This window comes from Xenopus laevis, chromosome 2L (assembly GCF_017654675.1).
Source record: "Xenopus laevis strain J_2021 chromosome 2L, Xenopus_laevis_v10.1, whole genome shotgun sequence".
NCBI classification, from domain to species: Eukaryota; Metazoa; Chordata; class Amphibia; order Anura; family Pipidae; genus Xenopus; species Xenopus laevis.
In genome coordinates, this window is record NC_054373.1 from 160,569,520 (window position 1) to 160,587,584 (window position 18,065).

Sequence of the window (18,065 nt, forward strand, 5' to 3'; positions counted from 1 at the left end):
TTCTACTACTTCCTATGCCAGAAAGCGCCCGGCCGGCCCTCGTTTACAGCTACACCCCCTGCTGGTAAAATACCGGAACTACATTCTTCCAAGATATACACGCGCAGGCGGAGTAGAGCAGCGTCTATTCACCACGCGGTGGCGCTGTGCAGAGGAAACTCAGCGGTGGAGCCAGAACGCTTCCCTTGCCTGCAGTCACTTCCGCATAGGTGTTAAAGTTCCATAGGTTCCGGCAGATGCACTCACTGTATATACCGCACACCGGAAGGGCTCAGCACTGGCTCTGGGCTCGGACTCTTATATTCTGTGCGCTGTGCCGGGGATGCTGCCTCCGCTGCCGCCATGCACTGCTGTGTGTGTGACATTACGCTGCTCCTGGCCGCGCTGGCAGCTCTTCTAATAATTCTGGTAAGTGCCTTCTGTGCAGCCTCTTGTACGTGTCCTGGGATCGCTCGTTCATCAGTTCAGCTTTTAAATTCCTAGCGCCTCTCCTTCTCACTTGTGTCTGTATAAAATTGGAGCTGCTGAACTGATGGCTGAATGAGACTGGAGACTTGCAGAATTAAACGCGAAATAACTCGAAAACCACAAATAATAAAAAATGAAAACCAATTGCAAATGGTCTCAGAATATCACTCTCTACATCATACTAAAAGTTCATTTAAAGGAGAACAATTCCTTTAATTACAGGTGTCACTGCTCATCCCTAAACCCCATTAATTTATCCCCCAGGTTCTTCCAGACAGATTGGATCTAGAGCAGTCCAAGGGACAATGGGGACCAAATGTTCCTGGAAGAATGAGCCATGCTACTCAGGCAGGGGAAGAGCTTCATAGAGATGCCCTTAAAGGGGACCTGTCACCCAGACATAAAAAGCTGTATAATAAAAGTCCTTTTCAAATTAAGCATGAAATCCAAATCCTTTTTTTATTAAAACATTCATAACTGTTGTAAACTCATTTAAAAATCTCAGCTGTCAATCAAATGTTGCCTGCCCCCCTCTATGCCTTAGGCAGACAATTACTTTCACTTTCCATTCAGCACTTCCTAGATGTCACTACTCTTCACATATTCCTCCAGTTCTCTTAACCATTTAATTGTGTAGCCAGTGCATGGGGATGGACATCAGGTCCCCCATTATGGTGCACAAACAAGATTCTGAGATGATACAAGGCTTGCCTTAATAACAGTGTCCACAAAATGGCTCCTGCCTGCTTGTTATAATTATGAATTCCCAGACTGAAGGAAACAAGATTCAAATACTTTATACAGTGTAATTAAAGTTTATTTTGCTTGACAAACGTGATAAAATAGGTTTTGGAATATATTTTGGGTGACAGGTCCCCTTTAAAGGGATTCTGTCATGATTTGTATTTCTAAATTACACACAATTCACTCTTCAATATAACATTTCCAACAAGTGTATTTTTTTAGATGTGTAGGTGCATCTCAGGTCATTTTGCCTGGTCATGTGCTTTCAGAAAGAGCCAGCACTTTAGGATGGGACTGCTTTCTGGCAGGCTGTTGTTTCTCCTACTCAATGTAACTGAATGTGTCGCAGTGGGACCTGGATTTTACTATTGAGTGCAGTTCTTAGATCTACCAGGCAGCTGTTATATTGTGTTAGGGAGTGCTGCAAAATATGTTGGTGCTCTATAAATACATGTTAATAATAATAGGGAGCTGCTATCTGGTTACCTTCCCATTTTTCTGTTGTTAGGCTGCAGGTGGGGGGAAAGGAGGGGGTGATTTCACTCTAACTTGCATTAAAGAGTGTCTTAAGTTAATCAGAGCACAAGTCACGTGACTGGGGGCACCTGGGAAGCTGCCAATATGTCTAGCCTCCTGTCAGATTTCAAAATTAAATATAAAAAAATCTGCTCTTTTGAGAAACGGATGGTCCAGAAAATAATGTTTTACTTTGGTTTCCAGCTTAGCAGGTATTGGGCACCCTATTGTCAGTGGCTACTGAAGAGCTTAGTCTTGGGGGAAGGAGCCTTTGTTTTGGGTGGGAAAACACATGGCAGAGAGTATTAGGTTACACTGTGCTCAAACACACCCACTGCCCTCTGAGAAGTCACTAATACCTTTATTGTTTACTGATGTATTCTCTTTGCAGCTTCTTATTGTAGCACATGTAACCGCCAAGAAAATGCCAAATCTCCATCGTTTGGAGGAAGAGAAACATTTCACTGACAGCAAAGGGAAGACGGAGCCCTTCCCCTCCATCCACGATCCACCCACAAAAGACCTGTCAGTGGTTGTCCCGTCATACAACGAAGAAGAACGGTGTAAGCCAATAAGAAAACTAGATAGTTCTACAGTTAACCTATCTGTCCAGTATGCTTAGTGCTGCTCTGGAGAGAACATGTGCAACATTCAGCAGATGGCTGTGCCGCAGCAATGCTCTGTATAATAGGTGTACTGGTAGTGCAATGTGTTCTTAAACCCTGCTTTTCATGTCTACTTCTTGCTGTAGATGCCATAAAATGCTGTCTGTGCTCCACCTGACAATAGTCAGTTGTAGAAAGTAACTGCAAGATTTAATTACAGCAGTGAAGGCACACACTACATGTTTCAGGCCTAGCCCTTTAAAGTAGAAACAAACCCCTTAAGGATTAAAGCCATAAAAGCACACGCCACATAAAGGAGAAACAACCCCCTTTTTTAAAAAAAAAACCTACCCCACATAGACCCCTCCCCCCCCCCAGCCTAGCTGCTACCAAGGGCAAGTGCCCCATAACTTTCTACTTACTCCTCGGTGCAGATTCAGGGATCGGAGTTCACAGCAGCCATCTTCCGGGTCTTCGGTAATCTGAGAATGAGATCGGCATGACGACGCATGCTCAGTTGGAGCAATTTCCCGGCTTTTGTGTCGAAATTGGCGGAAATTGACGAAGACCCGGAAGATGGCTGCCGTAAACTCAGATCCCTGAATCGGCACCGAGGGGTAAGTAAAAAGTTAGGGGCATTTGCCTGTTTAATATTGAAACATGTGGCGTGTGCCTTTATGGCTTTAATCCTTACTTTTTACAATTGACTAAAGTCCAAATATTGGCACTTCTTTTTTCCCCCAGAGCAACAGGGGTGGTTTTACTCTCGCCAGTAGTGTGACCCTGCAGGGTATACTATAACTATATGGGCTGTCATTCAGCTAAATATGTACCACCATCTCCACGTTCATTTTGCTGCAAAGTAATGCAAAGAAACAACAGCGATGAATAGATCACACTTGTAAAACCGGTTTCTGAGGATCTGCCATGCCTACAGCACCTAATGTATCACAATAAACAGGATGCAGCATTATAAAGTGCTTTCCTCCCACAGACTCTGGACATTATACTAAGGGTTTAAAAGGCAAGTTAACCCCAAAATAAACATTTGCCAAAAAAAACAAAAACAAACATTTCTAAGCAGATTTTCGATATACATTTATTAAACATTTTCAGTGCTTTTTGAAGTTATATGAAAACACATTTGCTATTGAAAGCAGCATTTGCTTAACTCCTGGTTGTTACTTTATAAACAATGTTGCAAAAGTCTTAGTTCCCCAGCAGCAAAGACGTGTCTGTTAATCAGCTGCCTTGTCTTACATTGTATCAACAGTCTGAGACACCAGGGCAGAGAATAGAAAGGGGCAGACACTGCTTTCAATAGCAATATATATATACAAATAAAAAAGCATAAAACATTTGTAATGAATGTATATTGCAAAGTTGCTTAAAATTATGTGACCCCCCCCCATTTGAAAAAAAATGGATGGTAAATCATTTAATAAAAAAAAAACTATTTTTAAAAATAATTACTTCCAATTGAAAAGTTGCTAAGAATAACACATTATATAACAACATAATAGATAACTTAAAGGTGAACTGCCATTTAATATTCTTGAAAAAAAAAATCATTTACAGGTAAATGATGAATGCATGGGGGAAATGGTGCAATATTTTTTTTTTATTTTCATTGCTGCTGCACCTTATGTGTGACCTGCTTGTTGCTTTCAGTGCCTGTAATGATGGATGAAGCTATGGAATATTTGGAGCAAAGACAGGTAGGCAATTTTTAAGATTTGTGAAATTCATAATGAATAATGAATTCACCACTACTGAGCATGTTCCCTGACCATCTGTTCCAGAGCAGTGTTATCATCTGATACAATGGCTGTTCCTAAATAGCAGCAGTAGCATATTGTAACAATATAGGTGAGTTAGTGACCAGCTTACTAAGCTGCTATTGGAAAATATATGGGGGGAATCATGTGAGAATCCTCCCAGCCCAGCGGTGTCAGAGCTGTCAATCCCCACTGCTCCAAGCTGAGCAATTCCCTTTACATTCAGTTGCAGTTTGGCTTAAGGTCTGTCCTATCACCTGGTCTTAAATAATGTACAATACAAAGCAATTTTTATGGGCATTAAACGGCATCACAGCCAGAATCACTACCAATGGCTTGTTCTAAGGCTGTGATTAAATGAAAATACCAGTGGGGAATGACATGTCTGGATGCACAACCATAGCCATTCCTTAAAGGAGAACTAAAGCTTAACTAAAGAATTAGCTAGAAATGTTGTACATTTTGTTTTGTGCTTCAGTGCCAGCCAAAGGCAACCACAGCCCTTTAGCAGTAAAGATCTGTCTCCAAAGATGCCCCAGTAGCTCCCCTGCTGATTGACTGCACATGCTCTTTGCTGCTGTCACTTATTGAGCTTAGGGACCCATTTACAATATACAGTACACATAGAATAGAAATGTCACAATATAAGACTGATTAGTAATTAATACAGATAATTAATTACTACATGGTCGAAGCTTAGCTTCTCAACAGCTGCTCAGAGCCAGACACTTTCCAAGATGGTGACCCCCTGTGACAAGTTTGAAGTCCTGGATCATTGCTGCTATTGACAAGCTGAAACTTTAGGCTGGTGCAATAAGTTCAGTATATAAAATATAAAATTTTTTAGCCGGATTCATTTTTGGGGTTTAGTTCTCCTTTAACGCTTAGGCTGGGCTATAGCTGGAGGACGGAGCCTTTATTTTGGGTGGTAAAACATCATAAAGCATTATGTTGTGCTGTACTCATGCCCGGGCTTCTGGGAAAGTTAGAATGCTTTAGGTTCCAGTAAGTCTAAAGGAGATTGATCCTCTTTGACAGACAATGTGAGCATTAGGATTATACTTTATTGGGCAAATTATTTATTTTTCCAGGTTCTTATTACTTGGGATGGTAATGCCTAGTTAGTAGTACAGCTGTTTGTGAATAGTGGGACAAAGGAAATGTAGGTGTGGGGAAAAATTAAGGAATTGGACACTAGATGGCACCTTTGAATTGCAATGTCTCTTTTCCATATATGTAAGGCATTACCCTGTGTAGTATAAACAGTTAGGTTTACTGCTCTTCAGCTAAACATAGTTATTCATGCCTAGATTTGTTTGAATTTGACTTATTGTGACCATACTGTTCAGCAGTCTGGGAATGTATGACCACTTGAAGACACGTGGTTACATTATTTTAACATCGGTTAACAGCTGTAAACCTAAATAATACAATATTTTCTAATAAAAGAGAATATCATTTGAAATTATTTTACAGGTATTTGTAAACGTAACTGCAGTTTAACGCAGTGTTTGCTTATCTTTTTCTGCACTGCTGATTTTGTCTTGAAAAAATTGTAGCAGAAATCATAGTTGCAGGTCTGCTACGTTTTTTTCAAAAGTCAGAACCAGAAGTGCAGAGAATAGAAACAGACGTTTATCTTTACAAATAACTTTAAAACCATTGGGATTTTGTAATGACTGTATATTGGAAAATTGTTTACAATGACATTTTCTTTCGTTTGGCAACATTTTATTTTTCCTTTAAAGTTTTCATTTGGTTCGTTATTCTGTTCTTTTATTTTTTTTTGTGTTGGGTGGAATTTTGTCTTATTGATTTATTCTTGTGTTTATTCCACACAGAAAAAACAGCCTTCATTCAGCTATGAAGTTATTGTCGTAGATGACGGCAGTAGAGATAAAACTACAGAGGTAAGATGAAGTGTAAAAATGACCTTCATTTATCATGTATTTTGAAAGAATGACTGTGGTTGAATGGCTAAAGTTTGGGCACCCCTTGCCAAATGACATATTGGTTAGTTTTGTAAGTGAAAGGTAGGAAATGAATACTGCAGGAATCAATGAGTTAAAAAAGAATATATTTGCACATGTCACTGCACAGTTACTTTTTATTTCACCAACTTTAAAACATAGGAACAAAGAAAATAGTAATTGGACACCCTCCTTCCACTTGTCCAGGGATAAATCCTGTTTTTGAAAGGTCCCTCGTCCTTTACGTTAAAGGAGACATATAGGATAAATAAAAAAAAAAAATTGTGTAGGCAATTATAAGTAATATATGGTGTTGCTGTTACATGGTGCTAAAAATGAAAATTATCTTTAAAAATAGCCCCTTTATTGGAGCTCACTATAGATGTTCTCTGCTCCCTGTCTGTGTTTCAAATGAGGGGTGGGCGTGTCCTAACGGTCCCTGCCAGAAGCACAGTAGGAGGGGGACAGCCAATCACAGCCCTGCAGTCACACACAGACAGACTTCAGTTCCCTATCAGGTCCTGCTAGCTGCTGATTGGTTCCTGTCCTACAGTGCAGTGAGCTGAGAGCCGCCTACTCCCCTGCACAGCCTGGGAATTCAGGGAGCAGGAAGTGGAAGAGAAGGGAGGGATTATTAGGGTTTTTGCAGAAATATTCAATAAATCAGTCTGAAACACTACTTTTTTAAGCACAATTTTTCTATATCTAAATGAGTATAATGCACTGGTACATTCTTATTTTTTACACAAAATGTCTCCTTTAAAGGGGTTATTCACCTTCCAACTTTTTTTTTTTTTTCAGTTCAGTTTCAGATAGTTAGCCAGAAATAAAGACTTTTTCCAATTACTTTGTCTTTTCTACGTGTGACCATTTTTCTAATATTGATTCATTTAGTCGATGCATTTCTTCTCTTTGTCCCTGCTGAGCAAAATCCCTGCGTTTTATTATTTGTCACCTGTTGACAAGTGTAGAGCTTATTAAAATCTCTGACCTAGACTTTGGGCTGTCACTCAAGAATTACGGGCACCAAATTCCACAATGTCTGCCTGCACCCGAGGGGAGGCAATGTATGTGGGTACAGGCACATGGAGGAGCGGATTCCTGAGAGACGTTGCGTCTGTCCCTAGCTTAAGCAACCGAGTGACGATCTGAAAATGGAGTTAATTGATGTCTACAAATCTGGCCACAATCACCAGAGGTTTTTTTTGAGAGAAAAAAAACACCTTGCCAGCTGTAAAATATGGAGGGTGGATCCATAAATCTTTGCGGTAGTGTGGCAATAGCCAAGAAGCTGAAGCTTAAAAGGGAATCTAGCTCCTCCAACAAAATAAGGGGTGCACAAACTTTTGCTTTCAACTATAGTTGTTGCTTCTTCTTGTAACTCTATATAATCGGCTAAGTAAATCACACATGAACTGGCCCTCCTTATCTTAATGACATTTCTTCCTTGGTTAAGCTACTGTGCCTAGTTGTGTCACTTGTGTATCAGTTATCGACATGTTTTGTTAAAACTGTTTTTCCTCTTCTTTTTAGGTCGCTTTAAGGTACTGTAAAAAATACAGCAGTGACAAAGTTCGGGTTCTAACGTTGAAAAAAAATCGTGGGAAAGGTGGAGCTGTAAGAATGGTATAGAAACCTTTTCTGTTGGTAAATTGCATACTTTGGCCAGGAACACGCATGTGCATGCTCACTTTAGCAATCAAGGGGCTTACAGAAATTTCTACTCAAAATTCACTATTGAATTATCTTGTACCACTTTTGTTCCACTTTCTGTTTTATAAATATATTCCCTGTTTTACTTGGGGTTTTTATCCTCTGGAGCTGGGGGATGATACAGCAGTGGTTAGATGATAGGAATCTTTCTTTTTTGTTTTGTTGGAACTCTTTTCCTGCCAGCAGAGGGTGATATAAAACGTAAGTGTGCCCTCATCAATTCTAAACTAAATCTCTTTCAGGCTTGATGGTAACCTTATTTTACTAATTCATCGAGTTATAATTAATTAATTACCACTTAAAAATTTCTTGCAAGTTGGCATTCTTGAAAAGGAAGTTCATTTACTGAATTGTTATTGGGACACTGCGGGGTTAATTTGCTTCTAATTTTTTTTAATCAAGGGTATTTAACAGTAATCAGACCTCGATAAATCCCAAAAGTGCACTTCAGTTTTGTGTTAACCTTGTTTTACTCCATTTGAAATCCACAAAGAAATGTTGCTCTAGGAATTGATAAATGACCAGTATTTTGCTTCAGAGAGAAATTCTCAGACATTCACTCTCCGCAGGGAGTCCTGGTTGCCCGTGGCAAGCTGATTTTAATGGCTGATGCTGATGGAGCTACTAAATTTGCAGATATCAAAAACGTAGAGGTTGGACTTGAAAAACTGAAACCCTGGCCTGTGAGTAATTCATTAATCTTTATTCTGTGGATTATGGGCCTCTCAACCGGCAGTCCTAGTGCAGTACTTGTATGAGTGAAAATATTTACTATGTGTTTTACATGTTACCTAAAATACCCGTGTGCTCATCACAAACATTTACACATTGTTTTACAGTTTTTCAATAAAGAATTCTGGTTGGCTGTTTGGCCACACATGGTTGACCAGATTGCATTACTTATGGGCCTTGGCACGTCTGTTGTAACACAACCTCTGCAGTGCTTCTGCCACTTGTATCTGGTGTTGCTGGTGTAGTTACGCAAAATGCTACATAAGCCAAATTATGGTTACGCTCTTTGAGTGATCATAGATGGCTTTAGACCAGTAGGTTGGGTTAACGGAGTGGGGCCATGCAGTTTGCATCCACCAAATATCTTCATTATGTTTTCATATGTCTATTTTGAGGGTGGACAGTAATTTGGGCACCCATGGGTCAGTGTCATTCTGTGATAAAACTGAATATTCTTATAGGAGTGTGCCCCCATTCTTGGATAATTAAATTCTATTGTGATTGCACCAACAAAACGCTAAGGGGGTTACTTATTAAGGTGTTTTCCACGAAAATTTCGAGTTTTCAAGTAATTTTTTTGGTGAAAACTCACATTTTCAGGTTAAAAAAAGAACTCAATTTTTTTTAAAAGTGTGGGGCGGGGTTGAGCTCTTCTCCTGCTCTCCCCGCCCTCCACTATCAAATGCCAACTTCCGGGTTCGTCTTTTATAGATGCTGCGCCTGCTTGCCCCGCCCCTTTTGTGACATCGTCGGGGCGGAATTATAAAAGAAACATGGAAGTCGGATGCCAGCAGGTGTGGGCCAAGGGAGGGCAATGGCAGAGGTCCCTTGAACCATTTGAAGATGTTAATAGCCTTCATGATGTTCGAGGGTTTTGCCTGAAAACTGGATCATTTTGAGCGATTCGAGTTTTATTGGGGGGGGGGGGTTCGGCAAAAAACTCGAGTCTTCAGTTTCGCAATACGAACTCGCTGAATCCATTTGGTTTTCCATTTGAGTTTTTTTCTTAAATAAGTTGAGTTCATTTGAGGTATAAATAAATCCTAACATTTGACCTTTGATAAATAACCCCCGAAGGTGCCAATACATTTTTTTCTGTGGTTGAGTTAAGGGGGCAAACTCAAATTTTTCGTGGAAAAATAAAAACTCATTTTTATCATACCACAAAGCTGCTAAAAATCCGAAAATACTCCATCTCAAACCTCTCGAGGTCACGTAGAAGTCAATGGCCGATGTCACTGAAGTTGTTTCTTGATATTGTGATCTGCTCTGGATAATACAATAAAGAGTTTTCGGAGGGTCAACCAGACGATAAGAATTGACGCTCAATTTTGTCACAGCGTTTTTTTTTTGGCTCTGAATTCTTTGAGAAGAATTGTTGATAAATTAGTTAAATTTGGGAAGGGAGTGTGATCAACTTTGTTTTAAGATTATTTATAGTCTTAGTAAATAGGCCCATTAATATGAGGCATTTTCTAGTGATGTAGACACCCTAACTGTTTTCATAGTTTGTCACTTCAGAATTTTACACTGCAGGCAGATAAGGGCATATGATAAATGGAGGCGGATGATAAATGCTTTAGACTATCTGATACACCCAAAATATTTTTGGCATTACCAAGGTTATTTATGTAATATATGTTATACCCAACCCACAATGCTTTAATATTGTTTATATCAAGACTGACGTTTTATCCTTCATTTTAAGGAAAAAATGGCCATATCCTGTGGGTCAAGAGCTCATCTGGAGAAAGAGTCCATAGCACAGGTAAATACATTTAGTTGATCATTCATGTGTGTGTGTGTACATATATTTATATATTTATTTTGTGTGTGGTGGGGCAGAGAGGTGTTTGCACCAATGGGTGGATGCAGGTGATGCCAGCTACAACTTGTATTTATCAGCTTACATTAACCATGTAGTAAAGGAGCACTAAATTCTCACTAAATAAGTAGCTAGAAAAATTTAGCAGTAAAGATCTGTGTCTCCAAAGATGCCCCAGTAGCTCCCCATCTTCTTTTCTGCTGATTCACTGCACATGCTCTGTACTGCTGTCACTTACTGAGCTTAGGGACCCACTCACAATATACAGTACACATAGAATAGAAATGTCACAATATAAGGCTGATTAGTAATTAATACAGATAATTACTATAATAACATCAGAATTTAATAATCAGCAAACCTGTAGCATCAGCTTATATTACAGACCAACCTCATTTTCTGCTGGATAATTAGTGACGACCCCTAAGCTTAGCTTCTCAACAGCTGCTCAGAGCCCACTGAGCATGTGAGTGTCACAGACACTTTCCAAGATGGTGACCCCCTGTGACAAGTTTGAAGTCCTGGATCATTGCTGCTATTGACAAGCTGAAACTTTAGGCTGGTGCAATAAATTCAGTATATAAAATATGGCATTTTTAGCTATATTGATTTTTGGAGTTTAGTTCTCCTTTCTCCTTTGAATTGCTGCCCCCATTGCTACACAGCAGCTTATTTATATAAACAATAGTTTCTGAAGCAATCACACCAGTTTTACCAGTGCAGGGCAACACTGCATTATATTTGTATTATTTTAAATCATTTTTTTTTTATGTTACTGTTCCTTTAAGTGACTATTACTCAGGACTTGATTTCTGGCAATGGCTTCTGTGTCAACTGATTGTGGCCTTGGACTTAATCTACTTGTGCCTCGAGCACCAGACTGTGATTTATAAGGGTCAGGGACCCATTGTGTTGTATAATACTGTGTTAAATTCTGTGATAGCACTGCATAAAACTTATATAAGACAATTTAATGGGCCTTCAGTAGTTCAGGTGTTTGTACAGCCCAGTCTGTGCTTGTTAGAAAACTATATATGCAGGTATTTAAAAACCCAAGAAAAGGCGTTGAGTTTCTTTTATAAACGCTTATTTTTTTTTTTTTTCAGAGATCCGTGTTCAGGACATTCCTCATGTATGGCTTCCACTTCCTCGTGTGGTTCCTTTGTGTGCGAAGTGTAAGAGACACTCAGTGTGGATTCAAACTGCTGACGAGGGAAGCAGCAACACGCACTTTCTCTGCTCTTCACGTCGACCGCTGGTTAGTGCCCACCTATTGGCATTGTAATCATTTATATACAAATATACAGTTTTATCAGTTGCGCCTGTAAAAATTGTTATATGGTGTATTTAGGTAGCTATATATATATATATATATATATATATATATATATATATATATATATATATATATATATATATATATATATATATATATATATATATATATTTTTTTTTTTAGTGTGTGTGTTTTATATAATTTTTTATTATTGCTTTATTTCTAACTGCCGCCCTCTGCTCTGGGGGGAGGGGGGGCTTGCAAAGGCCAGTCGCTGGATGATTACTCCATTTTACATAATTGCAGCTGTATGTTTTTAGCTATAGGCATTATATAATGTGGGAGCAGCATACTAAAGCAAATGTTCTGAGGCAGAACCAGGTCCGGACTGAGGATTAAAATAGGCCCTGGCATTTCAGGTACACAGAGGCCCAATCAGCCCACACAGAGGCCCAAACAGCCTCCACCAGCCCACTAAATAATGACTTTCTATGGCACTTTATAGCAGCCCCTCTGGCATTTGCGAGAGCTCACAGATTGCCAGTCTGGGCCTGGACAGAACCCCAGATAACTCCATCATTTTCCATGAAAAAAAAAAAAGGTAGGAATGGATCTGGTTTAGCCACCCACGTGGCCCTAGAGCCAATGGTTGATACATTCAGTGTGTACGCTAGCCAATAAGTTGCTGACTTGGTTTGGAGTGAAGAACAGCCGAGCCCAAGCATTACAGATAATAGATCCCATGCCCGTACTTGCCAACGCTGAGGTGGTAGAACTTATCAGACTAACTCCAGCTAAATTAGGAGGGGGCCCAGATCATCCATGGCTCTGTAGTATAAAGATTTATTGTTATCTCTGCTACAAGTTTGTTAACATTCCAGTTTACCAGGATTAGTTCACTGCGGGCATTTTCTAAATATTAGCCTTGTCTCTGTCGCCTGCAGTTGATTTGGGATTTGCAACTAAGCCCTGCCGTCTCTGCTGTGCGTCTTCTTCAACTTGCAAATCTAGGGGGGCCCAAGTGGGTTTCTTGCTGCCCAAACGTGGCACTGGTGCCTGCTGCTGCTGCTACTCCATGGAGCTTCCAGGCTTCTCTGTTTCTGCAGAAGGGAGATTTTTCTTTGTTTGTTTTGTTTTTAGTAAGATAGGACTTTGCAATGATTAAAGGAACAGTAACATTAATTTAAAAAAAAAAATTGTTAGTATAGAACAAAAAAAACCCCACAAAAACAAATAAACTTTTAAATTGCTAAGTCTTTATTAAGAAATAACTTACCGATACTCTGCTTGCGCTCCTCTTCAGAAAAGGCGACACGTCGACAATCCATCATGCGGCGCTCGATTTCTCCTCCCTGGCTATCTCCTATAAGGAAAGCAGGGAGGAGAAATTGAGTGCCGCATGATGGATCGCCTTTTCTGAAGAGGAGCGCAAGCATAGCTTGGTAAGTTATTTCTTAATAAAACTTGGCGATTTAAAAGTTTAATTTGTCCTTGTGTTTTTTTTGTTTTGTTTTTCTTTTTTGTTCCATACTAACGATTTTTTTTTTTTTTTTTTTAAATGATGTTACTGGTCCTTTTAGTTTGGGTTTATGTATACACATGTACCCAAAACTTCATATTAAGAAGCAGAATTGCAAAAACAGAGTGAGCTTTGGGTGACTGAAAAGTAAACCATAGGCAGGACTGTTATCCATATGGACATTTTTCCCAACATAAAGTCATATTATGTTAACACTAAAATTGAGATTTGGTGCTTCAAAATAAAAAAATATCATAGAGAACATGTCATGGTATATCTAGTAGAAGTAAATCGAGAGTAACTGGACTTAGATTTACTTCTAATAGAAATCCTAGAGAGAATGGGTGAAGGGTCTGGATAGTTCTGCACGGCACTATACATTAAAAAAGGCCCTTTACATTTTTTACATTTTTCTCTGTATGTGCAGTTGCTTTACCTCTAAAGTGTTCTGGATTTCATGAGGTTCTGCTGAAAGTTTTACTAGTGTTACTCCAATGTCACTCCTCTGCACATAGACACAGGGGTAGTATTACACAAAATCATATCCGTGTTTGTATGTAGGGATCCATGCCTTTAGGAAGGTGGTAGTTGACACTTTACTTTGTTTGTCCAGGGCGTTTGATGTGGAGCTGCTCTATATCGCTCAGTGCCTTAATATTCCTGTTACAGAGGTTGCAGTAAACTGGACAGAAATTGAAGGTGAGTTGAGTAGATGGTACTATTGCTAAGGCATTTGTAAAAATTGGTAGCGCATACTTTGCTTAGGCAGATGGCACAGTTTCAGGCGTATCCCTGTCACCCTGTTGTACAATACTAAAGGACTTGCCTTTCTTATCTTTACATACAACGTACACCCTGTTGTAAAATACTAAAGGACTTACCTTTCTTATCTTTACATACAACGTACACCCTGTTGTAAAATACTAAAGGACTTACCTTTCTTATCTTTACATACAACGTACACCCTCTTGTACAATACTAAAGGAGTTACCTTTCTTATCTTTACATACAACGTACAACCTGTTGTAAAATACTAAAGGAGTTACCTTTCTTATCTTTACATACAACGTACACCCTGTTGTACAATAGTAAAGGACTTACCTTTCTTATCTTTACATACAACGTACACCCTGTTGTAAAATACTAAAGGAGTTACCTTTCTTATCTTTACATACAACGTACACCCTGTTGTACAATACTAAAGGAGTTACCTTTCTTATCTTTACATACAACCTACACCCTGTTGTACAATAGTAAAGGACTTACCTTTCTTATCTTTACATACAACATACACCCTGTTGTAAAATACTAAAGGACTTACCTTTCTTATCTTTACATACAACGTACACCCTGTTGTAAAATACTGAAAGACTTACCTTTCTTATCTTTATAAATACACTCCTGGCGGTCACTAATATTGTCCCTTCTGCCTTTAGTTATTGAAGTCATGGATATCCTTATAATACACAAGAGCCTTCAATATCGAGTAAATTATATCCTTCTAAACAGTGCTTGGTGATGTCATCAGTTATAATCCGTGCTTAGTGATGTAACATCACATTACTTTCTGAAAAGTGTGTATTATAATAGATTATGTACCACCTGTTGTAAACTATAAGGATATTAGAGGTCAGCTTGGAGTTCCAAGACCTGTATAAAAGCTTTCAGCCTTGTGCCCTTACATAGTCATGGAACTCCTCTGTGACTTATACTGTCAAATTTTACAACGGGGTACACTTTTTTTACTTTATATTTTATCTCTGGAGTGATTATTCTCTTTATATTTAAAGAAGTCATGAGTACAGAAGTCTGTGGTCTCTGAGTTCATCACCTTGAGTGTACATTAATTCATAGCTGGCGCCTCCAAACAAATAACCCGTTTTATTGAGTTTTTTTACAGGAGGACGTGATCTATAAGAGTTGAGTGTTTATGCAACACTAGCAAAATGAAAGCAGCACAATGCACTGCAAGCAGTCCCATAAATACCAATACATTCTCTTACACCAGGGGTGTCCAAACTGCGGCCCGAGGGCCACATGCGGCCCAGGATGCATATGAATGCGGCCCAGTTTGAAACACTTGGTTCCCGAGGAAATAGGAAGAGGGGGGACTCTGCCCATTGCCCAGTTAGTAATAATAATAATAATATAATAATAAGTCTATTTAATATCCAGGTGTCCCCCATTCCAGTGTATAGCTCCATCTGGTTATCCAACTGCCATTGTAGTTCTTTTCTGTGTATTTCCTTTACTTTTACAAATCAAACGTGTTTGTGTATTTTATGTGTGGCCCCAGACAATTGTATCTTTTTCCAATGTGGCCCGGCGAGCCAAAAGTTTGGACACCCCTGTCTTACACCTTCCCAGTTAAAGCACAGTGTGTGTTTTGATGTGCCAAGCACTGAGTACAGGACAGCTGATGCATAGTAAATAGCATAGCCTGCCATGTCCCAATACTATACATTTTGTTTCTCTCCTACTTTCAGGCTCTAAGCTAGTGCCTTTCTGGAGCTGGTTGCAGATGGGAAGAGATCTCCTGTTTATAAGAATGAGATATCTGACCGGAGCCTGGAAGATCGATACAAGTGGAAAATTAAATTAAAGCCAATCCTGGCCATGGGCATTTTATTGTTCTGAGCATCTGTAAGCGTCCTATTGAGGTTTTGGGATAAACAAATCATCACAAAAACTGTTCTTTTACCTCCAGTGGCAGTTTGTTTTATGTGCTAAAACCCATGTAAATAGTTCTGTTTATAAAGAAAAAATGCAAAAAAGGTCAATAAACCACAAACCGTGGATTTATATCTGTGATGTTTTTTTTTTTTAATTTACACCTGTCTTGCCTTAGCAGGGTCCTGCCAAATATATCCAACTGTTATTCCTAAAGAGCAAGTCGCCCAATAGTTCCCAAATTGTGGAGCTCTGATTGGCTCTTGGGGAGCCCTGAGGCTTGGCTTTTTCCTGTAAATCTGTAACCTTGTCATAAGCCTGACCAAATGTTAGATTATAAAGGGGCAGTATACACATTTGCTAAAAATGAACACATTAAATGGCACTTGTATTGAAAATGTATTTTGCCTGTATCCATATATTCCTAAGTTTTGCCATTTATAAAGCTAATGGAAGCTACTCCCCCTTTAAAGGAGAAGGAAAGCTACAGAGGCATTTTATTGCCAATAGATTAGCTGCAATAGTGCAAGCTAGAATGCTATATTTCCCTCCCCGCCGCTAATTTGTGAATGCAAATTCGGATTCGGCCGAATCCGAATTCTGCTGAAAAAGGCCGAATCCCGAACCGAATCCCGAACCGAATCCTAGATTCAGTGCATCCCTACTTTAACTATTTATATGAGACTGATCTGTATATTCTCATTCAAATATCCATCCCGTGTAAATGGGAAACAAGTTATTTAGAAATATTCCGTATTCATTAGTGATATCATCTTCCACTAAAACAGACAGTGAAAGCTCTACTGCCGTCCAACAATGTCATATCCTGCGTCCTGCATGTAGATACATCAGTTAACCCCCATGTCATCAGGGTGATACTGATCCAGTCCTGGATTTCTTTATATCTTATTCCTCTTCACCAAATAGCAACAGGAACTCTTATCATGCCTGGACTGGATTATTTTTGAAATGCTGCCCTGGAGCTTTAAAAGAACTTCTGGTGGGACTGAATGGGCAGGTGACATGTTTGATATTTGAGATGAATAGACAGATCCAGAGAACTTCTCATAGTAACCCTCAGATCCAAATTTACAAGCTTCAATCTAATATTTTGTAAATGTTTTTCCTGTTTTAACGGCTGATGCACTGAATAAGCTTCCATGAATATTTTGCCAGGAGAAAACAAAACAGCCTCATCTAATGACCTTCTGTGAGCAAGAGCCTGGAAGGTCTGTTAGCAATGAATGTGACTCTTCTAGACTTTACTCACATTTAATGCTATAAAGGCTTACGGTGGCCATAGACGTAACAATTACGACCTTTCTTGGAAAAGATCTTTCCAAGAAGGATCGTTCGTTTCAATATACACGTTTAGAGCTGAATCATCCGATATACATATAGAAACAATAGAATTCTACCTGTATCTGACGATTCAGCACTAACAATGGGCGATGTTTGGCTGCCTTCAAAGGCACCCGATCAAAATTTTCCATCCAGCCCGATCGACGAGCCCACCGATATCCAAGTCTTCTACCGATATCGGTCGGCTCTTTTCCCACCATACATGCACCGAATATCATACGAAAATTCGCTTGATATGATATTATCTGTGCGTCTATGGCCACCTTTAGGCAAGTAACCATTTACCACCCTTCTGTACCTTGAAAAAGGCACGAACTTGCAGGCTGATTTATTAATTTTCGTGGTCAGGCTTTGTCCCAATCATGTTGTCATCCCTGAATCACATTTTTTTTCAAAGCAAAAGTAAAAAATCTTGATACCTAAAGAGATGCAGGTTTTAGATATAGAGCCTCTTATTAACGGAATTGGCTGTTTTAATCACAACCATCATCAAGCAGGTGTCACTGCATTCTTCATCATTGCATAGTTCTACTACTTCCTGGCAAAAAGTTTGGTCTATTCATATTTCAGCAGGATAAAAACCACATGCAAACAGTAAGGTCCTTATAGAATGGGTTTGCTGAGACAGGAGAAGAACTTGAGTGGTCTGCACAGAGCCTTGACCTCAAGCAACTCGAACGCCTGTAGGATGAATCGGAAGATCAACTGTGAGCTGACACCCAACATCAATGCCCAAACTCTTATCTATCATTGGGAGCAAATGCCACTAACACTATGTTCCAACAGAAGAATAGAGTCATTTGTAACCGCAAAGAGAGGCCCAATATCATATTAATATCTTTGCTTTGGAATGAGATGTTGGACGGACCAGTGTCCTTTCAGCCCTT

At 39.3% G+C, this 18,065-nt stretch overlaps 1 protein-coding gene across 1 annotated transcript; it reads left to right on the top strand.

Annotated features, from left to right (window-relative positions):
• The first annotated feature begins 234 nt into the window (after nt 1–234).
• alg5.L (ALG5, dolichyl-phosphate beta-glucosyltransferase L homeolog) lies at nt 235–15,911 on the top strand. Its single transcript, NM_001087165.1, is given in 10 exon segments — nt 235–408; nt 2,120–2,291; nt 4,005–4,051; nt 5,953–6,021; nt 7,615–7,707; nt 8,364–8,477; nt 10,235–10,294; nt 11,458–11,609; nt 13,760–13,845; nt 15,633–15,911. Coding segments are annotated over 10 exon segments (975 nt in total). The 5' UTR covers nt 235–342; the 3' UTR covers nt 15,749–15,911.
• The last annotated feature ends 2,154 nt before the right edge of the window (nt 15,912–18,065 follow it).